This window comes from Paralichthys olivaceus, chromosome 22 (assembly GCF_024713975.1).
Source record: "Paralichthys olivaceus isolate ysfri-2021 chromosome 22, ASM2471397v2, whole genome shotgun sequence".
In the NCBI taxonomy this organism is placed as follows: Eukaryota; Metazoa; Chordata; class Actinopteri; order Pleuronectiformes; family Paralichthyidae; genus Paralichthys; species Paralichthys olivaceus.
The window spans coordinates 15,999,726-16,023,893 of NC_091114.1; the positions used below are offsets into that span (position 1 = coordinate 15,999,726).

The window sequence follows — 24,168 nt, forward strand, 5'->3', positions numbered from 1 at the left end:
TTCCATCCATTGTGGACAGCGAGGACAAAACCTCGCCCCCAACTTTAGCAATAACTCATATCTAAACTTAACCTGACCACAAGTGACGTGAGACCTCAACCAGGACCTCTCAAATTAAACTTTGCCTCATCAGGACCAGACTTTGGTCCTAATGAGGTCCCGACAGGTCAGTGTTTACGCTGGAAAACTCCCGGAGGCTGAAACGAGTACAAACACAAACAACACAGGTTCGCTCAGCTATTCCTACAAAGACCCTGACAGGGACCTGAGGTACCTCACACTTTACCTCACCGGGACTGGACTCTGGCCCTCACGAGGTCCTGAGAAGTCAGTTTTTAAAGATGCAACCGGACACACACAAGAGTTTACACTGCTGTCCTCAATCAGAGTATGTGCATTCACTGTGGGCAGCCCCAAACCTCAACCAGCACCTGAGGTACCTCCGGTTTGACCTCATCGGGACCAGACTCGAGGTGCCTCGGGTGCTGGTCAGTGTCCACTCTGGAGAATGTCCTGAAGAGGAGACAGACTACACACAGACACACAGACAGACACACACAGAGGAGGAGGGTGTACTCACAGTCGAGGTGTTTCTTCTTGGGTCCGCTGACTTCATGTGTGGTGGCTTTGCACACAGCCTTGCTGATGGCCGACCCGGTCATGCTGTGCTGCGCTGCAGCGATCCGGTCCGTGATAGACTGGCCTGACATCGCGTTCTATTCGTCCTTCTCTCTCTCTCTCTTCTTCTTCCTTCTCCTCCTTTCAATCCGCTCAACAACCGCACGACAACGACCCCGATCGACAGCTCAACGTGACGTCCCTGTCAGGTCGGAGGTTACAAACAAACAAAAAAAAACAAAAAAAAAACCAGACGAGTTCTTCTAGTTTCCGAGGAGCAGCGGTGATGTCACCAGCGAGGAGAACCAGCCGCGGGTAGAACCGAGTTTGGGGAAAGAGGAGAAAGCCCACAATCAGTTCTGCAGGAGGATCTGAGTCAACACCACCGACACCGACACCGACACCGACGAGAGCTGGCGTGTGTTAGCTAACGCTGCAGCACAGGAACCAGGAAAGAGTCCCGCTGTGGACTTTGTAAACACTGCAGAGGACTTTCCGGCCACTAATACTCATCGCTGACAGGCTGTTCGTGACCTGGCGACTGGTTCGGAGGAGAAAAGTCAATAACGCGAATGAGTGACGTGAATCCGCGCGAAGTCACAGCCCCCGACAGCACCGGCGACGATCTCCGCGATCCGGACGCTCGAGGTTCCACGTCAACTTGTTAGCCTGCGCCGCCGCTAGCTAACACTGGCGGCGGGGGGAAGTGCGAGCTGAACCGCCCCGCGCGTGTAAAAAGTCACCGAGAGCCGAGCAGGGCATCGTCCGGAGCTCACGCGGCGAGAGGGCGGGACTGACAGCCCCCGGGGAAGGCGCGGGTTCCCCCCTGGGAGAGGAGGCAGGGGGAGCGGAGGGTGTTAGCTGAGACGCTAGCCGAGGGGGGGGAAGCTAACCGGCCGGGGAGCGGGGTGCGAGGCTGAGGTCTGGCGGAGGAGCAGAGCCGGCGACCGCGGTGAGTTACTGAACCACAGCCCCCTCCTCAGCTCGGCGCTTTCCTCTCGCGGTCCTCGGGCTCGGTTGGCGCTGTCCTCCGGCTGTTGGCTCCACACCGTCGGCTCGCTGCTGTAGGATCGCTCGGTGCTTTCTCCGCCGACGGTCCCGGTGCCTGTGAGCGGACGGTGTCACTGAGTCTCCGCCGGACAAAATGGCAGCGTGAAGAATCAGCTGATCTCACACTGCTGCTGCCTTCACGTGTCCGCGGTGAGCTCGGATTCCACGAGACGAAAGTTAAGTGCGGTCACTATTTTTTTTTTTTTCCAGAGCTGGAAAAAGTTCTTAATTCCTTTGTTTTAAGTTTAAAAAAAAGCAAATAAAACTAAAACCTTAATAAAGGAGTATCTTATTGTATCTAGTATGCATTTAATTTATCTTTTAAATCAAAAATGTATCCAGTTTAAGTTTGGTTTGGCTTTTTAAATCAATCTTTTCTTACTTAATCTTATTCTAGTATTCATGTGGCTGAGTAACTTCTTTAGTTTTTTTCTGCAATCTCATCTTATTTTAAAAATAATTTGTTGCAGTAGTTTAAAAGTTGAGAGAAAGAACATGTAAGTAAATAAAACTATAATGGGCTACTAATACACATGATGTGCAGTATCCCATTAAAATATTAATTTAATTGGATAATTGCACAAAAAACAAAACTGGTATTGGGTGTTATTGCACACGGGGGAAACATAAAGTAGATATTATAATAAAGAAATAACAAAATGATAAATACATGAGTGTGATATCATTTCAAATCAAGCGTATTCATGGGACCAACATGAATACTTTGAACTCAACGACATATTTTTTCTGCTATTGCAAATTCATTTTAAATACTTTTCCAATTACACAATAACTGATATTCAAATCAATCATGAACTGCCCAGATCTAAGACACAAAACCCTGTATTGGAGATGACAAGCTGAATTTTAATGTCTGCATGTCAAACAGTTTGAGTTTAATGTGAAGGGGAAAATCTACAATGACGAAATGATAAATTAACTGATAACTGATAATGAAAAGGCTCATAAAAGTGTATGCAGTTAAATAAGCAAACTATAAAACAATATCGAATAGAAGAGTAATCTTCTTTTTTTAATCTCTTTTATTCTTCGTACTTTTTTGATTGTTTTCAGTTTGCTTGTTCATATTTCCCACAGCCCGTGAACGCCTCTGCAGTGCATGGGCTGGGAGCTGAGGAGCGTGTGAAGATCTTAAGGTGTCACGATTTAAACATGAAACACATGAAACACATGGAACACACGTGTCGCGCTTCACATGACCGCGCATCACGCATGTGTTTCTGCTGCAGTGCAACGACAACAAACCCGCTCACACGCTGCTCCATCTATACAACATGCTCTTATTTTGAAGTCCCGGTTTAAGGTCGTATCAGATTATTCCTCAGACACCGTGTCCTTGTTTGACTCCAGACTATATGGAACACGGTGTGCTGGAGAGAAGCAGCGGGCTGCGCACTGGATCTGAGGGAATCAAACATGTGGCGGCAGACTGTGCCTCACATGTCTGGTTGTTTGTGGAGATGCAGGGCTGCAGCTCTCACACGCTTCATGTATGTAGAGATGCAGGGCTGCAGCTCTCACACGCTTCACACAGTTACATGTATGTAGAGATGCAGCTCTCACACACTTCATGTATGTAGAGATGCAGGGCTGCAGCTCTCACACGCTTCACACAGTTACATGTATGTAGAGATGCAGGGCTGCAGCTCTCACACGCTTCACACAGTTACATGTATGTAGAGATGCAGCTCTCACACACTTCATGTATGTAGAGATGCAGGGCTGCAGCTCTCACACGCTTCACACAGTTACATGTATGTAGAGATGCAGGGCTGCAGCTCTCACACGCTTCATGTATGTAGAGATGCAGGGCTGCAGCTCTCACACGCTTCACACAGTTACATGTATGTAGAGATGCAGGGCTGCAGCTCTCACACGCTTCACACAGTTACATGTATGTAGAGATGTAGAGCTGCAGCTCGCACACGCTTCATGTATGTAGAGATGCAGGGCTGCAGCTCTCACACGCTTCACACAGTTACATGTATGTAGAGATGCAGGGCTGCAGCTCGCACACGCTTCATGTATGTAGAGATGCAGGGCTGCAGCTCTCACACGCTTCACACAGTAACATGTATGTAGAGAAGCAGGGCTGCAGCTCTCACACGCTTTACATGTCTTCATGTATGTAGAGATGCAGGGCTGCAGCTCTCACACACTCTCACACGCTCTCACACAGTTACATGTATGTAGAGATGCAGAGCTGCAGCTCTCACACGCTCTCACACAGTTACATGTATGTAGAGATGCAGGGCTGCAGCTCTCACACGCTTCACACACACACACACACACTTTTCAATTTGCAACCAGACCACCTCTTCTTTTTTTGACCTCTAATAACCTCTCCTCTTCCAGCCAGGGACGAGACTCTCCAAGATGCTGATGATTGATTCCATGAACTGTCCAGAGTGGGTGATGAGGAGTGCACGTTTACACACACACACGAACACACGCACACACGCACAGACTTTGTCAGCACTTGGAAGCCGAAAGTGTGTGTGTGTGTGTGTGTGTGTTCTTGTGATCCACCTATAGATAACTGTCAGCCTCACTGTTCTCATCTGGTTTCTTTCTTCACTCATCTCTGCCAAACTCAATGAACTCTCTGTGTGTGTGTGTGTGTGTGTGTGTCTTGAAAAAATGTACATGCTGCAGGAAAAAGGAAGTGAGACATGCAGCCACAGTCAATGGAAGTGGTTAGCGCTGCACAGACCACCAATGACGGCCTGATTTTATTTGATATGCTCTCTATGTCACAGCAGAAGATGCACAAAGGAAAACAAGCAGCAGCTGCAGCCATGGACCGACACCAAACAGTTTTCTAAAATATGAACTATGATCTGTTGTTCATGCAGCAATTACTGTTTCTAGCTCTCTTTCATCTGGAGTCTCGTGAGATTTAATTAAAACTACAAACATGTCTTTAAGGAAACATGTGCAGCTGAGCTCTGCACATGAGGAATTGGTGCACGGCAGCACAAAGACTGGCAGGCAGACAGTCACACTGCTGCCTACAGGGGAGGCTGAGTCTCCACCTGACTGGCATGTAATTGAAAGGATGCGCAGAGGCACCCGGAGCGGGAGGAGGTGAAGCCGGGGTGAACATGCAAAGCGTGGAATCACACCTACACTCTGCTCTTTATGAGACGTCTGTGCCAAGTGCTGATTGTTAACGTGCCGCCCTCACATGCCCCAGCTCACATCTCATCCCTGACTCGGAGTGCGGTGTTGCCATCTGCAGGAGAAAGGGCAGAACTCCCTATTTCCATGGCAACTCCTTGCATGGATGCGGGGAGCCCCGGTAACCCTTGGCAACGCAGGACTGGAGTCCGATCAGGAGCTGTCAATCACGGGCTGAGCTGCTACTTTGCCCACGGCCAAGCTGGTGGGAGAGATAGCAATAAATCCATTACCGGGCAATCGACAAGGACGGGGTCAGATGTAAACACTCGAAGAGTTTCTCACAGTTCATCCAGAGTGTGGTAGCGTGTGTCAGTGGTCACCGTGGTTACGATCGATGGAGTAGCGTCAGGCAACCAGATGCAGATCTTTGGTGTCTTGACCTTTATGGTAAAGTTTCTGACACCAGAAAGTTTCCTCCAAAGTCGATGAAACTTTCCTTAACTTTGTAGTTTAACTTTAGTCGTAACTTATCGTCCACTCGTGTCTCTGGTCTTATTTGTCCGCCTGGTGCTCGGCCTGTCAGGCTCACGTCATCTCAACTAACGATGAACGATCCAGAGTCTGAATCTCTCAGATCACTTATTCATCCATGGAGCTTTGTAAAGATACCAAGCAGTTGAATTAGGAGACGGATCAAATATGAATGGACCCGTGAAGATGCAAACTCGACAGCCTCCGTCTTTGCAGAGACGCCAGGTCAATTATTCAGGCGGAGCGGAGGGTGACTCATGAAACAGTTTTATTCATTCTAAGACAAACAGAGCGTTGTGGCGTGCAGCGAGCCCCTTCACATTAAGAGAGGATTTATTTGAGAGTGCAACAAGTTTGACCCCAGAGACCTAGAGAGACGATACTGACTTTTTTAATATTTATTTATTTAAACCAGTTTTCAGAACTTCACCTTGTAGCTTCAACTATTTCTTCACACGTACAGTAAAAAAATATACAATGCATTTCTTTAAATCAATGTGAAGCCAAATGTTCCAGCAAAAATCATGAGCAAAAAAAAGAATTAATATTTCCACTTCTTCAAATGATGACCAGGAAATATAAATACAGCAAATACATGTATACACAAAATACACATAGTTGTATGACGTGTTGTTCTGTGTATATTCCTGTTCTTGGTTGGAGCAGCTGAAATGTCTCCAAGTAACAATAAAGTATTTATTTTATAGATTTAATATCAGAAACAGCAGCTGACTCTTTTTTTTGTTGTTGCTCCTGTTATAATAACTACGACCACTAGAGGTCGCCAAAACGTAACTGTGGGTGATAACAAACTGCTGGCACAACCTGAGGTCTCATTGATAATCGACCTGCTAAAGAGTTAGAATAAATGTAATTAAATTCACTAGAAGCAGTTTACTTCAGTTTTCCATGAAGGTTAAAGAAATATGTGTTGAACAAAGTATAAAAAGTCTTTTGTACAAATTGTGACCTTGAAGCAAATCTTTTATTTTCCTCCTCAACCAACGAACCAACTTCAGTGTCGTGATTGCCCCATAGGTCAAATCAGTGTGCAATAGGTCAAGCTGACAGTGAGCGCCCCCTGCTGGATCATGAGGTAAACTACTTCAGAAAGTCTGACGCACTTCTAGATCGAATATTTTGAATTAGAACGGCTCACACGAGAATCTTTTCCCCAAACGTTGAAATGGATAGTTAGAATTGTAAAATGAAAAGTGAGCCTCAGTTCTGTTGTAAATTGAACCTGTCCACAGGTTTGAATCCCGACCTGACGGCTTCACACGAGCACCGCCAGAGTTTCTGATTCGAAGCCGACCGCGACGGGCTGGCAGCAGCCGTGGCAAACGTATCTGAGGATCCATAAGTAGACGGTTCCAGACAAGACGACGGTCAGACCCAGCAGCAGGAAGCTAACGATGGACTGAGGGCTCACGCTGATCAACGACAAGAGGGAGGTGTGGATGGAGTCATCGCTGGATTTCTGACCTTTGAGAAGAAACAGGAGAGAGGGAGAAAAAGAAGAAATAGAAGCTACATATCAACGACCTACTAAGAAGCCAGAACATCGAGTGTCTTGTATTTAATTAAAATAACCTTGAAAACAATTCTAAAAACCTCCTTCTGCTCTGGGACATGATCTGGAGTTTTCAGCAGGGAGCTGACAGGTGAAGCTCTGGAGAAAGTCCAGAGCTCCACTCGGACATCTGCATTCTCACATGCAGCCACTTGGGATTATATTGGGAGACTATCCAGAGTCGATCAGCAGCTCCTCATTTCATCAGTCCCTCTCCGTTCGCCAAAATCATCAACCCTGTGGAGCATTGCCCTCGCTGTGGTCCAACAGTTCCCTTAAAGTCAATCAAGCTTTTAGATTTCTGTCTCCTAAATAAATAATATAAATATATTCTGAACGGGTTATTAGTTCCTGGTTTTGGTGTAAACTTGCTCACAAACAAACAAACAAAGAAACAAACGGACAGAGGTGAAAACAGATCAAACTGTAAGAACCTGGAGGAAGAAACACGTGAAACACCGATCCTGACATGTTACACTGAATGTGAAGAGCAGTGATTAAGACTGAACAGATGCACGATATAATTTCTACTTTCACAGAGACGTTTAAAAGCTTTGAAACAGTCGGACTCCGACAGACCCACCTCTGCTTGAGTGCAACACCAGCAGCAGACTGATGAAGATCCTCACAGCTGAAACCATCGTCAGTCGCTGGAAATTCAGGAAATATTTAAAATAATGATCTGGTTTTAAATGTGTGTGAGGAAGAAAAAACACCAGTTTTTTTTATTATTTATGATTTATCTGTTTGCACAGCTAATGTATTTGGTAATTAAATTAAATTAGCAGAGTTTAAATGTGAATGTAATCCACAGTGACTCTAAATTAAATATTGGTTATGAAAATAATGCTTGATTTAATCCACATCAAATTCATACTGTGAAAATAAAGACTTGAATAGCAATTTAAAACACATGTACTATGGAAAACACACTATGATTAAATAGTATTAGACATGTTAGTATTATTAAAAATTACTATCTTTATTTATATGAGGCAAATGCATTAAGAAAAACGCCAAAATAAACAAATGCAGTAAAAAATCAATTGATCCACAAATTAAACACACTTGAAAAGGTGTAATAACAACTGAGCCCTAAAATAGAAACGTGCATAGGTTTGAACCCATGATGATTTAAAAGAAGAGAAAGACAAATGCGTGAAAAGAAAATGGAAAAAATGAGGGAAATAATTTTGCAATAAAGTCGTGATTTTCCTCTTTTGTTTCAACTCACAGGATAAAATGAGAGATATCCGTCTTCCAGCGCAGTCGGTCTTCAGAGAAGCAACAAGTGTCTCAAGAAAAACCAGCAAATAACAATCATCAAATCCACCAATCTGCTCCTGACGAGGAATAAATCAATGTCGAGGTTTTACAGCAAATCCTCTGAAGAGCGTTGAGGGAAGAGATAGGGAGGAGAGAGGGAAGAGAGAGGGAAGAGAGAGGGAGGAGAGAGGGAAGAGAGAGGGAGGAGAGAGGGAAGAGAGAGGACTGGAGTAAACATGCAAGAATAGAAGCTGTGAAAGAGAGAACAGAGCAGCAGGAGGTGAGCAGAGAGAAGGAAGAGCAGGAGAAGGAGGAGGATGAAGATGCAAATGTGAATAATTGTTATCAACAAAAAAGACGACACAACCGACCTCAACAACATCACATCGCACACTGAGTCATGAATGGAACCTTGAGGCTCAAACCAGATGCAGCAGGTTACGGTTTAAAATAATGACCTGCTCTTTTCTGAGCTAATTATAAGGTTTATTTCTGCACATGAAACCAAAGTTGCCTCCGCGCCTGTACCTGCTGTATTAAACGTACAATCATTCATTCATCCTGTGTTTCATCTGATCTTATTTCAGCAGTTCTCCTGTTATTCGTTTCTATAAACTGTAGAAAGATGTTCATAGACAGTGGATTCAGGGGGAATTATTCAAAAACATCCACTGAGACACTTTGATTGGTCGGAATTTGTATTTCCACCAACTGGACCTTCAGGAATCCGACAGAAATACTGAGTAAATGTGTACTGAACTAATGATGCTCTGTTCCCGTGTTGCCTCTGAGCACCGAGGTGAGATCTGGTGAGGACAGAAGGAAGAAGACGCTCACTTGACGGACTGTCCTTCCTGCCAAGTGTTGATGATCTCACAAAGAGAAGCTTCTCAGAGCGAGCGGAGATTGGAAACATGCTGCCGGAAGGAGTGTGCCGGGTGATGAGCTATTCACAAGTGGCAGTGAAATCATAGTTCTCGGACAAAAGAGAGAGAGAACATAACACACACACACACACACACACAGGTGCTTTTTTGTCGATCTACCACATAATTATAGAGAAAATCTATATGAAGCAGTTCCGAGGCCATTCCACCTGTTCGGCTGTTCCTGTTCAACAGGCGAGGAGACGACGACAGGATGAGTGAAATACTTCATTAATGTTCAACATAATAAAATCATAAAAAAAGACTCATTTAAAGGCTCATTTTAAGATTTATGTCACGAGAAAAGGACGTGGCAGCAGAAACAAACACATCGACTGAAGATATTCACACAAACCAAGTGCTATGATACAGAAATCCACTCTGAAACACATTTTTCTTCTATGTTTTCACACGTATCTCCTCTCTCCTGTGTACGGTGCATTGCGGCGCCTCTGTGTGGAGCCCTGAAGGAACGCAGGGGCGTACACTGAATGCTCTAATGCGTTGACCTTTGACCCGAGCTGCTCAGACTGTCGCAGCAAATCATCCTCGATCGCTAAATAATCGATTAAAGCTCCGGCTGGGTGGAAATGAGGGGACACACATTTTTTTTACTTAATTTCTCTTACAAAAATAAAGTTATTTCATTATTTGTAGAAACTGGTTTCACGTTCAAATCCTTGACTGACATCTCTGAGGGAACGTGTCTGTGGAAGCAGAGGGAGAGGAGACGACTTTAAGTTACAACATATTACAACATATCCTGTCAGTCGTTGTCTCTGTCTCTGGGTTTGAGCGAGGGGCATCCCGAACACCCGCTCAGGCCTTTCTCCTTCGCGTTGTAGTCGAAGTGAGGCAGAACCACGCTGTCGTCGGCTTCGCTCTTCGCCGCCGTGCCGGTGGCTTCGCTCGCGGCTCGTTCCTCCTCCACAGACATGATGTTCTTCACCAAACACGTGATGGCGGCGTCGATGTTGGTGTTGTCCTGAAGAGAGGTGGGAGGTGAGAGCGTTAGCGAGGGAGGATGGAGGTGGAGAGAGAGAGACAGACAGAAACAGACACAGAACGAGCTCGCTGGTCGTACCTTAGCAGAGGTTTCAAACCAGCCGACGAATCCGTACTCTCTGGAAAAGTTCTCCAGTTTGGGCAGTTTGGGGCAGAGGCCGTGGCGACGCTGGTCACTCTTGTTGGCCAATAGAACGGCTGGAACCGGCCGCCCGTTGCCCATAGCAACCTGACAACACCAGGCAGACGATGGATGAGAAACTGAAAAATCACTGACTGACCCTGAGTTTGATCTGAGCGCAGAGGACGGAAACTCTTACTAATACCAGAGATGTTGAAGTTTATATAATGACGTCAAATTGCCAGTAGGGGGTGCTGCGGCCCCCTCAGCACCCGTACGTCCTACGTTTAGTTCCCTCAAAACAAATCTTGGGACAAAAGGTTCCATGTACTTAAATTAAACATGCTTCTTGACTCCTTTCTACCTCATTCCTTCCCTCTGCCCTCCTGCCTTCTCTCCTCCCTTCTCTCCTCCCTTCTCTCCTCCCTTCTTTCCTCCGTCTCCTCTCTTTTTGTAGTTGACCTTTGCTCCCACCTTCGAGTCCAGGTCTCCTTTCCACTTGAGGACGGCCTGAAACGTGGACAGTCTGGTCATGTCGAAGACGACGAGCGCCCCCACGGCCTCTCGGTAGTACACGCGGGTCATGTTGCCGTAGCGTTCCTGCCCTGTCGGAGAGGACGAGCGGTTATTCTGGGAGGTTGAGTTGATTAACAGCCACAGATGTGATCAGAGGCAAGTGACTTCAACCAGTATTCACCAAAACTCAGCAGAGGTCATCTGAGTCTTTGTGAAACTCGATTAGTTACCTGAAAACTAAACTTGATTATAGAGCTAAACAGAGACGGGGGGGGGTCAATTTAAAATATAAAGAGCAGTTCATCTTTGGAGGATTCAGATCAGCAGCTACTGATTATTTCATTGATTATTCTAATCTGCTCATTCCCTCAAACCACGAATATGTTTTTCTATAAAATGACAGAGAAGTGAAAAGTCCTGTTAGAAACTCCTGCAGCCAAAGTTTCCAAATGTTTGGTTTTATTCAACCCACAATAAAAAACCCTCGTGTTGTCGGGACCACAGTCTGTTAACACTCATACATGTGTAGTTTGAGTTTCCAAGATTTTAATGTAAGTCATGTAGCTAATGCAGCTATGCCTGTGTGTGTGTGTGTGTGTGTGTGTGTGTGTGTGTGTGTGTGTGTGTGTGTGTGTGTGTGTAACTGAATAGATGAATACGTCTTTATCCTGGAAGCTAACTTCTTCCACATGATCCTATTATAGTGGTGAATCAGCAAGAGAACATCTGACACACACACACACACACACACACACACACACACACACACACACACACGTCTCCTAGCAGCAGAAACTATCTTTGTCGTTCAGTCCAAAGACACATCTGGAGCCAGATTCTGTGCAGCAGTGATCAGAGGACGAAGGTGTGATATCGAGGTCCAACCTCAGCTGTCGATCGGGACGTTTCAACCCGTTTTTTAAATCTTTACATAACGAAGCAAAACAAAAAACTGCACGTACAGAAAACGTCTCTGAGAAAAGATTATTTAACGTGTACTTTGACCTCTTTTGTTTGGTCCATGTCCCGTCTGCTAACATGGAGGAGGCATGGTTTATGACCTGTACTGCAGCCAGCCACCAGGGGGCGATCAAGGCTCTCTGGCTTCACTTCTGGGATGTGACATGTCGTCATTCTTTATGTGTTGTCTATGTAAACACTCACTCGCTTAATCAAACAAGGATAAACGTGTGTGTGTGATTGTGTGTGTGTGTGTGTGTGTGTTTGTGTGTGTGTGTGTTTGTGTGTGTTTATGTGTGTGTGTGTTTGTGTGTGTTTATGTGTGTGTGTGTTTGTGTGTGTGTGTGTTTGTGTGTGTTTATGTGTGTGTGTGTTTGTGTGTGTGGTGAAGTCGTCAGTGGTGACAGGTCTAAAGTCCACTCGTATGAAAACCTGACTCATGCAAATGGAGATGACGACGCTAATCAGTCGTCTTGTTGCTCAACAGCGTGAAGAGGATGCAAGATAAACTACTGTGTGTGTCTGTGTGTGTGTGTTTGTGTGTGTGTGTCTGTGTGTGTGTGTGTGTGTGTTTGTGTGTTTGTGAGGAAGATATTTCCAAAAGTATGTAGGATCCACGTCGAGAGAGACACAACGGTTTTATACGATGAAAACAAAAAGCTTCTCTCTCTCTCTCACACACACACACACACACACACACACACACACACACACACACACACACACACACACACACACACACACACACACACACTCTTCTCGTCTCATGCACCATCATGGTTGGATGTGTCAGCAAGACACGGCCGATGGGTGAGAAGAAGTTTCAGGGTTCTGCTTCTCGGTTGACGTGGCCACTTGGACAGTTTGAGCGCCATTTTAAAGTTTGTTGAAATAAAATGTCCGAGGTTGTTTTATGACCATTCCAATTATATTATATTATATTATATTTCGAGTTATTTTTATTTATCATGAGTTATTTTGAGCCAAAGTTAACATGTTCTGAAAAGTAAGAATCAAATGTCCGATGTTAAAAGTGCCACATATTTATAAAAATTATTTACACATATTGGCCGCTCACATGTATGAACAGCACTATATGAACTATATTTTCATTCCCTGAACATCTGGACTTTCAAAACTATATCAATAATCATCGCAACAGAATTTCATCAATAGCAAAATAACAGAAGTCCATCATATATAATATATATTATAATATACAATAATATATAATGAGGTAAAAGCAAAACCTTCACTCAGGAGCAAACATTTTTTTAAAAGATAAATATTAATGTGACATGTATCGTGATAAATATTGAAATCAACAGATGTGACAAGTATTATCTCGATAGAATGTTTGTCCACATCATCCAGCTCAATGAATTCTGCATTAACAGATAATAACTGACAATAAAACAAGATACATGTTTTTAAACCTTACGATTGAAAACCCTGAATATCTCAGATAACATACGATGGACACATGTCACACACAGCAGCTCGTCATGGCTGTTTTTATAGAGAACGTTTGTTCCTCTAATCCTAATGAGGCTCGTGTTTGTTCACCTGCTCTCATCGTTTTACCTGAAGGCAGTGACGCGTAACCGTCACATGAGGAGCTGGGGGGGTTATTTGACTGCTGTGTTTGAATGCAGCTGTTTTACATTAAATCAACACGGTTATACTTTGCACAACTTCAGCCATATCCCGTCCCTCTGATCTCCACCACGCAGCCACACTTTTACGCACCGGCAATGTCCCACAGCTGCAGCCGCAGCACCGACTTGTGGTCCCAGTTGAGCACCTTGAGGGCGAAGTCCACGCCGATGGTGGCGCGGTAGTGCTGGGAGAAGACCTGGTGCACGTAGCGCTTGATGATGGACGTTTTGCCGACACCGAGGTCACCGATGACCAGGACTTTGAGCAGCCGCTCGTGCTGCATCGCTGCTGCGGGTGAGAGCGCGCGTGAAGTGGATGGCACAGTGAGGTCTCCAATTACTGGCTCCGCATGAAGGAGATGAGACGCACGATGCGGAGGGTTTGGCCAGTGACGGTAGGTCTGAACTCATGTATGGAGACAAGTGAGGAAAACTCGAAACTAAACTTTAACACGAAGTCTGAAACTAAAGATTCCTGAAGCAGATGTTTGGTCCTGACGCAAAGTTCACAAAAGTCAAAACGAGCGATTACGCACAAAAAAATGTTGATGTTCTAGACTTTCTGAAGAGACATTAGAACCGAACTGTGATTCCTCGTCTCATGAACAATGTTCCAAAAACTCTACATCCCCTAAAAACCGAGGTAGCAGTTCAGCTTGTTGCAGTTACTGTCCGGGTTCTCTCCGCGTGAAGTCGTCATGTCGAAAAAAGAAGAAGTTTGAAGTTGTAAACCGCTGCTGAGGTCGAGACAGAGGAAAATAAGAAGAAGACAAGAAACACCAGCAGTGTGGTGGTGGTGTGGGTCTGCACACACACACACACACACACACACACACACACACACACACACACACACGCCATGCAGATTTCAAACTGTAGCCTGAAAACTGTGTGTGCTGCAGCACGGCCACGCCCCCTTCTGTCAGTGTGTCGTTAAGGTTAGGTTAGGTTAGGTTAGGTTTAGGTTAGGTTTATATCACAGTTAGGTTAACATTAGTTTAAGATAAAGTTAGGTTTAGGTTACAGTTAGGTTAACATTAGTTTAAGGTTAGGTTAGGTTAGGGTTAGATTGCCACAGGTTAAGGTAAGGGTAAGGTTATAGGTGTAGGTTTAGATGAGGTTAAGTTTAAGATTAGTAGTGGTTCATCATTATGAAGACGTTTTGATCCTCACGTCTTGAGAATCAGGTTTAGATTAAGTTTGGACGAGAAAGAACTTTTGTCATTTCGTAATACGACTCCCAAAATTATCCCAGAGCCCGAACCACGAGTGTGTGTGTGTGTGTGTGTGTGTGTGTGTGTGTGTGTGTGTGTGTGTGTGTGTGTGTGTGTGTGTGTGTGTGTGTGTGTGTGTGTGTCCACCCTCAGGCCTGAGCATCACGTGTCTCCACAGGGCAAACAGTTTTCCAACCACTTCTCATTTCATTTCATTCAAATACGAACATTAACGATGACAGCGGAGACTAAAAGAGGCACAGAAATAAAATTATTCAAATTAGATTTCAATGAGTTTGATCCTGTTACAGAGCAACAAGCAAACAGAGCAGAGAACATTCACCCTCACAGAGAACATTCACCCTCACAGAGAACATTCACCCTCACAGAGCAGAGAACATTCACCCTCACAGAGAACATTCACCCTCACAGAGAACATTCATCCTCACAGAGAACATTCATCCTCACAGAGAACATTCATCCTCACAGAGCAGAGAACATTCACCCTCACAGAGAACATTCACCCTCACAGAGAACATTCATCCTCACAGAGCAGAGAACATTCACCCTCACAGAGAACATTCACCCTCACAGAGAACATTCACCCTCACAGAGAACATTCTCCCTCACAGAGAACATTCACCCTCACAGAGAACATTCACCCTCACAGAGAACATTCATCCTCACAGAGCAGAGAACATTCACCCTCACAGAGAACATTCACCCTCACAGAGAACATTCTCCCTCACAGAGAACATTCACCCTCACAGAGAACATTCACCCTCACAGAGAACATTCATCCTCACAGAGCAGAGAACATTCACCCTCACAGAGAACATTCACCCTCACAGAGAACATTCATCCTCACAGAGAACATTCATCCTCACAGAGAACATTCTCCCTCACAGAGAACATTCACCCTCACAGAGCAGAGAACATTCACCCTCACAGAGAACATTCACCCTCACAGAGAACATTCATCCTCACAGAGAACATTCATCCTCACAGAGAACATTCTCCCTCACAGAGAACATTCACCCTCACAGAGAACATTCACCCTCACAGAGAACATTCACCCTCACAGAGAACATTCACCCTCACAGAGAACATTCAGCCTCACAGAGAACATGAACACGACTTTATATAAGTCGCAGCCTCGTGATTCATCAAGTTACAAGTTTGATCCCAAATCAGCCCGGATTAAAAACTACACCTCCCGCCATGCATTGCTTGGTCTTTGCCTCCACTTCCGTGAATGCGCACTGATCCATGCGCGCATGCCCATCGCAGTGCGCGTGTCTTCCTCCCTCTCGTTGCTTTAACTGAGCAGGAAAACTTCTCTTCTACACAAACACAGGTTATACACATCCTCCACCAGGGTCACGTGGAGTCTAGAATATCTCCATCTTCACAGTCTTTGCATAGAAAACCTAAATTACCCCGGATTGTCTTTTATTGAATTCAAATCAAAATCCATCCGGGACGTGCTCTCCCCCTCCTCTCGCGCTGCGCCTCTGCTCGGTCCTGTACGGTAGTGGTACTGATGCGGGATGAGTCAGGCTATATGATGCTGCTGCTCGCGCTGCCATTTCATCAGCAGAAGAACCTACAAACACACACACAGCAAACACAGAGATGACACCGCGGGATTCCCCTCCGACCGCACACACACTCCTGCCTGCGTGAAACACCCGCACTGAGCCGTGGGCGGTTTTTGATCCCTGCGCAGATCCGGGTGTTTTTTTTATTGCACCTGCTCCTCGGTGCAGTTTTTTTTCCTCCGGCTCCTCGATCGGGCCTGATACTGAGGAGGAGGAGATCAGCCCTGACTCCGGGGCCTGCACCGTCCTCCAGCCGCTGTCATCGGGGCCCCGACTCGAGCATCGAGGGTTTGTCGCGGTTGTTTTTTTTTTGCCGGACTCGTCGGTGCCATGGAGCCCACATCAGCCTGGTCCTGAGAAGAGCCAACATCTCTGGCCTGCAGTCCTCTTCACCCCTGCTCCGAGTAGCAAGTAGGCTCTTTCTTCCTCATTCACGGCCGGTGTTGTCGGTTAAATCATTCAGCCACGATGCGTTAAAAAAAAAAGTGGGTTAACGCACAGGCCTCCCGCACCACAGGTCAGGTCGTGATGTGCCCTGCTCTAATTTTAGCCTGCAACAAAAACAACCTGCTCTAGACCCTCATCCGGATCTTCATTAGCATCTTTTACGCACGGGATCAAAGCCACATCTGTGCGTAATTGTAATCTGATAACACAAAACGTGCCACAACTTCGACAAGAAACCATCCAGTGACATGACCGTGAAGACTTTTATTCAGATGTGACGTGGGGCCGGTTGTTGTTGCTCATCCTGAGCCTCCAATCTGCTCATCCGGTGTGTAAACGAGGCTGCTGTTCACCGGGGACTCGGCCAATAATGTTTGCATACCGACCCAGCTACGCAACCCGACTCCACAGGGACACGCAGGGGGTGATGGGAGGCCGAGGCTGGCTCCCTGCCCGCCTACATGGAGGGGATGGGGTGGGGTGGGGGGGGGGGGGGGGGGGGGGGGGTGCTGCATGTGTAGTGTGAAGATACACATCAGGGTTGACAACATCTGTGGCCCCTCAGACACTTTATTTATCTGAGAGGAAACTTAGAGCTCTGAGAAATCACAGAAGAATTAAAACAATACCTGTTACTCAGAGCGCGCTGCCTTGATACACACACACACACACACATAACAGGCTTATATACTGTGCCTCTTTGTATTCACTGCGTGATTGAATTACGACCACGAGATATATGAGAAAATCCTCTTATACTTTCCTCGTCACTTGATTTTTTAATGCGGCTGCTTTTTGGATTATTTTGCCCTAATGCCCTTTTTGATACGAGGCCTTCGGACTCCGGGTGTGTGACCTTCCATGTTCCAGAGAAGAGACGTTTAATTGTTGTTAACGGCACAAAACTCCAACACGCTGTTAGTCATGTAAAAGCCACCGGTGAGAAGTAACTGAGTACTTCTACTTAATTACTACTCCAATTAATAAGTGTCATAAAACATGGGTTCATCCTCTTCTTTGTAACTTTGATATATTATCCTCATGGTTGTTCTTGTTATTACAGTTTAACATGCTAACCAATATTTCTACCTCGATCAATAACTGAACAAAGTATAATACTCCAATAACAATCTGAATGAAGGTCATTCTGTGTACTTTTATTTCAGGTATTTAGTATATTTTGATCCCCAGACTCCTCTAAAGTTGGATTTATTGTTTATTACACAACTCATCTGCATGATGTGTACATGGGATACGTAAAGTACATTTTGCACGTAGTACTTTCTTACTTTTACTTTAAGTATAGGGTGTGAATACTTACTCCAGCGGTGGGTTTGAAACAGAATAAATCTCGTAACTTCACAACAAAGAACAAACAATAATCTCTCATCTTCAGTTTGCTGTATTTTCGATCGCCCCCTGGTGGCTGGCTGCAGGATAGCTGGTAAACTCTGCCTCCTCCATGTTAGTCAAAGACTTGTTCAAGTGCTCGTGTTTCTGATTAGTTTGGTTTAATGTATAATGATTATATAAGATAAAACTTAACTAAGGTTCTGTCTCTTTCTGTTTCTGTGACTCAGGCCCGCGCCCTCGCACGCTTCTCTCTAACGAAGCAGACAGAGCGACAGACCGAGCCACAGACCCGCAGAGCGACAGACAGCCGAGTCATGGAGGCGATCTGGCTCTACCAGTTCCGGCTGATCGTCATCGGCGACTCCACGGTGGGCAAGTCGTGTCTGATCCGGCGGTTCACGGAGGGCCGCTTCGCCCAGGTGTCGGACCCCACCGTCGGCGTGGACTTCTTCTCCCGGCTGGTGGAGATCGAGCCGGGGAAGCGGATCAAGCTGCAGATCTGGGACACGGCGGGTCAGGAGCGCTTCAGGTGAGAACACGAGCAGCTTCTGGGCCTCATGATGCTCGTGTGACAGGTGAACTCTGGGAAACGCAGTCCAGAAACACGTCTGTGAGTCACGTGCGGCGTGAACGTTCAGCTGTTGAGACGTCTGAGTGAGAGTTTCTGTGGACGTCCTCGGCCCGAAGGTCCGGAGGAAGCCGATGTGGAAAACCTGACCTCTGACCTCTGTGTCTCTGGAGATCAATGAAGAGTTTCATTATCACAGAAATAAGTTATAGATTTATCCAAAGAAAAAAACAATATTTTCTATTTCTATTCTAACTTTCTCATGAAATGATGATTAGCACTCAATGTTCAGGAAGTTTGGCCCGAAGCTCCAGAACTGGAACTTCTACCTGGAGCTCCTTTGTTTGTCCGGGGCTGTGGAAAGATCCTGTATTTAAACGAGGTGGAGAAAAAGACCGGAGGGGTTTGTTTTACGACTAATCGGATTCAATCTCTAACACACACATCGTGGTTTATCTTCGTGCTGCGAGACGTCGTTCAGGTGGAAGTTTGTTTTTTTTTCGTGTAAAAGTTCCCTCGAGCAAAACACAGACGCACTGATCAGAGTGAACGTAGCTGAGCACTTTAAATGCTAATGTTTCTCACACACACACACACACACACACACTCGACAGACGACGACCGGTCTCACCTGTCAGCATGATTACCGTCTCCATGGCAACTGTGACACGTCCCTCTGGCAGCGAAGGACGAAAGGTTTTTTTTTTTTCTTCCCATCCGCAATGCAAAAACACCACGGGGGCCATTTTGGCTCATGAGAAGAGTTTCTCACAAACACTCTTCACCTCTGGTTCCTTCCTCCTGTAAAGGAATCGTCGGACGTCAGGAGTCCCTCGCGCCGTCCACGTTTTGTTTTGAGATGTTTAGAGATTGTGTCACTTTTTGATTCCCGTAGGCGGACGAGAGAATCTGCCTCATCTTGTCTCTTCTCTCATCTCGTTCTGTCGTGTGAATCCCTCCCTGCTTGTGATTATTTTTCACCTCCTCCTCCTTCTACCGTCTCCTCTCCCTCCACTAATCCTCCCTTTTGCTCGAAACCTGTAATTTTCCTCCTCGTGCTGTTTGTGTGGACGTCGTCTCCGAGAGGATACAGTCGGAAAGATGAGACGCCTCATGAGGGTTGTTGTGCGTTTGTGTGTGAGCGGAGTGTCGACTCCTGTCAAAGTCGAGCAGCGCTCCTCCCTGTCTGACTGCAGGGAGGAAGTTATGTTATGTAACACACAAGAATCATTTCCTCTCAGATTTTTAAATGATGACGATGAGATTGTTGCTGCTGGTTATTAATCGTGGATATTTGACCCCAATCTCTTTACATGACACCTGTTTTCACGCCCTTGTTGAAGTTTATCTTTATTCTGTGCGAATCATCAAAACTAAATTTGTCACAATACCAAACAACTACCATGTCTGAGTTCTTCTGCCTGACACCTCCATCTCCTTCCTCCTTTCACACCTCCTGTAATCAGTTTCTCTCTCTGGTTACGTTTTCCTCCAGATTCTTCTCCTCTTCATCAAACGAGGCTCATTCTCTTCATCCTTAACTTTAATAACAGACCCGGTGTTGTGCACATGACGCGCTCGTGGATGTACCTTCTAAATCAAATTCACTCGTATCTAATACGGGTAATTTGTGGTTCAGTGTCCCCAGGACACCTCTGAGTGCAGACTGGAGGAGCAGGGGATTGAACCACCAACCTTCTGTATAAAGGACGACCCGCCCCACCCTCTAAGCCACTGAGTCTGAGACTGTTGCTATGTTGCTCCTCAATTAAACAGTGATTGGTAGAGAACGGAGAAAAACTTTTAATCGTTAATTATTGATTCTAATTTAAATGTATAAACCATAAAGTGTTTTTCAGGTATATTTATCAAACAGAGTTTATTAAACAGAGTTTCATTCATTTCTAATGTATATGCACCCTCTCTTATTGTGCCACCTGCTGGTCACAGGACAGTACAACAACAATACGACCACAAGCTCCTAAAGAACAGAAATAAAACGAATTCATTCCACTGATGCAATTTCATTACAAAATAAAATCTATTGTATTTGAATAAAGATTTCACGTCGTAGATCTGGCTCCAGTGTTACTGCACCATGTGACGCAGCAGTGGGCGGAGCCGTCCTCTCGTCACAGGGTCAAATTATTGAGTTAATTGTGTTGACGAATGAAACGTTCTTTTCATTTTTCGCCCCCTGCAGGTCCATCACCCGGGCTTACTACCGCAACTCTGTGGGCGGGCTCCTCCTGTTCGACATCACCAATCGCCGCTCCTTCCAGAACGTCCACGATTGGCTGGAGGAGGCGCGTAGCCACGTCCAACCCCACAGCATCGTCTTCCTATTGGTCGGCCACAAGTGTGACCTGGAGGCGCAGCGCCAGGTGTGTACGCCGCAAAACTAAACTACACCGGTCTGGGGGGATGGAGAGTGGCTCAATGTCTCAAACTGATCAAAGTGTGCCGTTTTAAAAATAACCTTCTGTTCAATTTTAGATCAGAGTCGAGTCGTCGCTGTTCGTTTGAAGCAAAAATAAATCCATATGTCACCAAATTAGACATTCGAGGATCACGCTGAGAAGCACAGGGGTGTGTCTACACTCAGAGAATAAAATCAAGATCAATATTAAAATCAGACAAACCAGGAAATGATGCACGGTTTCCTGACCTCGCCGCTCGATCTATTCGCTCACTTCCAGCAGAAGTAGAAAATATATTTCAAAATATAAGTGAAGCGTCTCAGTGCAGATGTTTTGATGTTTTCTTCTCTCGTGGTTTGATAATGTTGCAGATGAAGTCTGAGAATTTCAATAACAAGAACCTGAACTATAAATTCACTTGTATCTCTATGTTCATACATTTGAAAATCTATAAATCAAGGATTGTCGTGTTTTACATCTCCACTTCTTTCATCCCATCTTTACCGACCTTCCAGGTGAGCCGTCAGGAGGCAGAGAAGCTGGCGGGGGCTTATGGGATGCGCTACATCGAGACGTCGGCCCGTGACGCCATCAACGTCGAGCACGCCTTCACTGAGCTGACCAGAGACATCTTCGCCTTGGTGCGGTCCGGCGACATCACAATCCAGGAGGGCTGGGAGGGCGTGAAGAGCGGGTTCGTCCCCAACGTGGTTCACTCCTCCGAGGAAGTGACCAAGAGCGACCGCCGCTGCCTCTGTTGATCTGGAAAGAGTTTGACGATGGGACTGAAGGCGAAAAGGGGGGGGAGGACTCAGAGGGGAGCGGCTGACGGACTGAGGTGTCGGCCCCGGGACTGGAACTGTTGCTAACCCTCCGTTGTTTCTTCAGACTGAAAACAAACAGGGATTGTTTGAGGGATTTCGATGAACACCGTAAACGTGGGTGCACAGGTGAAGGGATGTGCCCATTTATAAATACGTTTTATCCGTTGGAGATGAAGGATCACAGATCGAGGGCTCCCACGATTCAACTCCTTTAGCCTGTTTATGGGATTTGTTGCCTCAGAGTTTTAGAAAGGCCTTAGAAAGAAGATTCATTTTGGTTCTTCGCCAAAATGAGATGACGCTCTCGACTCGTGACGTCGTTCTTTCTCCCGTCATCTCTTCCTTCACCTCTTCTCCCTTCACTTCTTTACCTTCTCTCCTCCACCAATATGCAATCACATGATCACGTACAAAACAACCACTTTGGCGTTGTCCGACATCCTCCGAGCACACACCATTCCAATGAGATCAGTCAGCACCTTTAGATCACGTCTCCCTCCGTACAAAGAGTTTCATTTCTCTCCTGCTGACAGATTATTCCACATTCCACGATCAGAGCTCAAGTGAGGAGTCCTAAATCAAAAGACTGATTTCCTTCTTGTAGCCTTTACTCCGTTGCCACTTTATTTCTCCGTGGAACATCTGAAGGCTGCAGTGAGCTCGATGACAACAACATGGTTACATCCACTGTCATTCTGCTAATTCCAGCACCGACACAAAACACCGTCACCCATCCGGTTCCTGGTGGACTCCGCAAACAGGAAAAGAAGTGTACAGCTTAACTGACGGAGGTGGAGACGCGTAACAACTCCTAACTCTCTTGCCTTTAACTGGTATGAAGTGGACTAATAGGAATGTTGGAGCCTCTATAGCCGTTTGAAATGTGCAAATAAGCAAACTGGAGGTTATTTATTTCTCAGACAGAGGGAGACCAGACCACGCAGGGGGGAACTCGACGAACGGACTCCGCAAAAAGAGCCACGCCAACATCCGTGCACGCATACGGACGGGACTCGTCGAGCCAAGAGGGTCCAATCAGCAGGCGTCAACCCAACACGGGAAAAAGTGGTTTACATGCCTTTTTGGGTGCGTGTGCATACATGTAATATCACAGTAGACTTTGATTTTCAGTTGAACCAGTGTCGCAGGTGAATGAAGAATTTTGAGTTTCAGCTGATGAAGTTGTCACTTTTCAACACAGGTGTCAAAAATCTTCAGTTCTGAGATGTTCGACTGTTGAAACCACAGTTTTTCTTCCTGATTAAACTTAGTGAGTTATTTTCTAAAGGAGCAGTTTGAAATTTGCTTATTCACTTCATGGTGTGAAGATGAGTTTCTACCCAGAACCCACGTTAACCGACAGCTCTGTTACTTTAATTGCATCATGTCCTCCATGCCAGGCTTTGTTCATCTGTGCCCGACGTATGAAGAGCATCATCACAGCCTCCTCTTCATGTTTGCTGATGAAGCGCTGGACTTTTAACAGCTGTGCCAACGTAAATGATGCATGGAAGTTTGTCGGGAGTTGCGGTGACATCGTGTGAAGCGATAATTCGTAAGTAAAGCAGCATGGATGAGCCTGACGCTTTCAGAGGACGTGCACATAGGGGGGACATGAATGCAAGAAAGAGACAGAAGACTGCATCAGATTCCTCGAGCCTGCAGCTTAAAACTTCATGCGCAAGCACGAGAGTGTTTTTTAATTTGAAGAAGAAAGGGAATAAGCAAATTTACTAAACTTTCTTTAACGTTTAGCATCCGTTTGGAGTTTTAGCCACAAATAACGAACGTCCGTTTACTGCCAGATTCTGTTCAGACCTCTGGCAGAGCAGCTTATCTACTGGCCATGATGATATAATGAGCTGTGTCTGATGATCTGATGATGTTGTTGACAAGATGAATAGTGAGTGAGTGTTTGGAGCGACACCTGAAGACCTCTCACAAATTGCCCCTTTCTTTGACTTTGCACACAGACACGTTATTTAGGGGTCAAAGGAAAAACCCGTTGATTCTGACACTGTGACAGGCAACATGTCATCGAGCCCTGTATTCAAACGCATGTATCTGTTGGGTGACAACAACAGTTTCCTGCCCTCGGTGTAACTCTTCTTCCACAGGAGTCGTTTGTTTTCAGTCCTCTGAGCTGTACAAAGACAAAACTGTTCCTCACAGTCCTTAATCCTGCCGGGTGACAGCCGACAGTCTCTCTTCCTCTGCTCTAGTTATCTATCTACAAACTGAAATGTACTAAAAAAATAAAATGTGACTGGAAAAAGAAGCATCTTCTCGCTGCCGTTTGTTTTGTTTAACTCAAGGTGTCGTCTTGTTTTAGTTTCTGAAGAACTTTATTATATATTGAGATCTCAAGGGCGG

At 45.7% G+C, this 24,168-nt stretch overlaps 3 protein-coding genes and 1 long non-coding RNA gene across 16 annotated transcripts in view; 2 read left to right on the plus strand and 2 right to left on the minus strand.

Moving 5' to 3' along the window:
* The window catches only part of LOC109642129 (phosphatidylinositol-binding clathrin assembly protein), a 64,915-nt gene extending 62,992 nt beyond the window's left edge, over positions 1-1,923 (minus strand). For 8 of the 10 annotated variants that reach the window (XM_069519197.1, XM_020106807.2, XM_020106809.2 and 5 more), the window contains exon 1: positions 581-1,796. In XM_069519197.1, the coding sequence (XP_069375298.1) occupies positions 581-710 (130 nt within the window). In that variant the 5' untranslated portion in view covers positions 711-1,796. Of the gene's footprint in view, positions 1-580 lie in introns of all 10 variants that reach the window. The other 2 variants (XM_069519200.1, XM_020106808.2) reach the window with 1 other exon arrangement.
* Positions 1,924-2,061: 138 nt separating this feature from the next.
* On the plus strand, positions 2,062-9,231 carry LOC138406617 (uncharacterized). 2 transcript variants are annotated; one of them, XR_011240014.1, is made up of 3 exons: positions 2,062-6,439; positions 6,597-6,918; positions 8,153-9,231. It is a non-coding gene; the product is annotated as an uncharacterized lncRNA (long non-coding RNA). The 2 variants fall into 2 exon arrangements; XR_011240015.1 differs by lacking the exon at positions 8,153-9,231 and having other exon boundaries at positions 2,062-2,825; positions 4,045-6,439; positions 6,597-7,558.
* Positions 9,232-9,377: 146 nt separating this feature from the next.
* On the minus strand, positions 9,378-20,678 carry LOC109648223 (ras-related protein Rab-38). Of its 2 annotated transcripts, none has more exons than XM_069519203.1 (4): positions 19,183-20,678; positions 10,709-10,839; positions 10,193-10,342; positions 9,378-10,093 (listed from the first exon to the last, which is right to left on the minus strand). In XM_069519203.1, exons 1-4 carry the CDS (start codon positions 19,295-19,297, stop codon positions 9,875-9,877), a joined length of 615 nt encoding a protein of 204 aa, XP_069375304.1. In that variant the 5' UTR covers positions 19,298-20,678; the 3' UTR covers positions 9,378-9,874. The 2 variants fall into 2 exon arrangements, with proteins under 2 accessions (XP_069375304.1, XP_069375303.1); XM_069519202.1 differs by lacking the exon at positions 19,183-20,678 and adding an exon at positions 13,460-14,242.
* On the plus strand, positions 13,623-24,073 carry rab39bb (RAB39B, member RAS oncogene family b). Of its 2 annotated transcripts, none has more exons than XM_020110733.2 (4): positions 13,623-13,763; positions 18,211-18,512; positions 20,755-20,935; positions 21,487-24,073. In XM_020110733.2, exons 1-4 carry the CDS (start codon positions 13,719-13,721, stop codon positions 21,730-21,732), a joined length of 774 nt encoding a protein of 257 aa, XP_019966292.1. In that variant the 5' UTR covers positions 13,623-13,718; the 3' UTR covers positions 21,733-24,073. The 2 variants fall into 2 exon arrangements, with proteins under 2 accessions (XP_019966292.1, XP_019966294.1); XM_020110735.2 differs by lacking the exon at positions 13,623-13,763 and adding an exon at positions 16,043-16,594.
* The last annotated feature ends 95 nt before the right edge of the window (positions 24,074-24,168 follow it).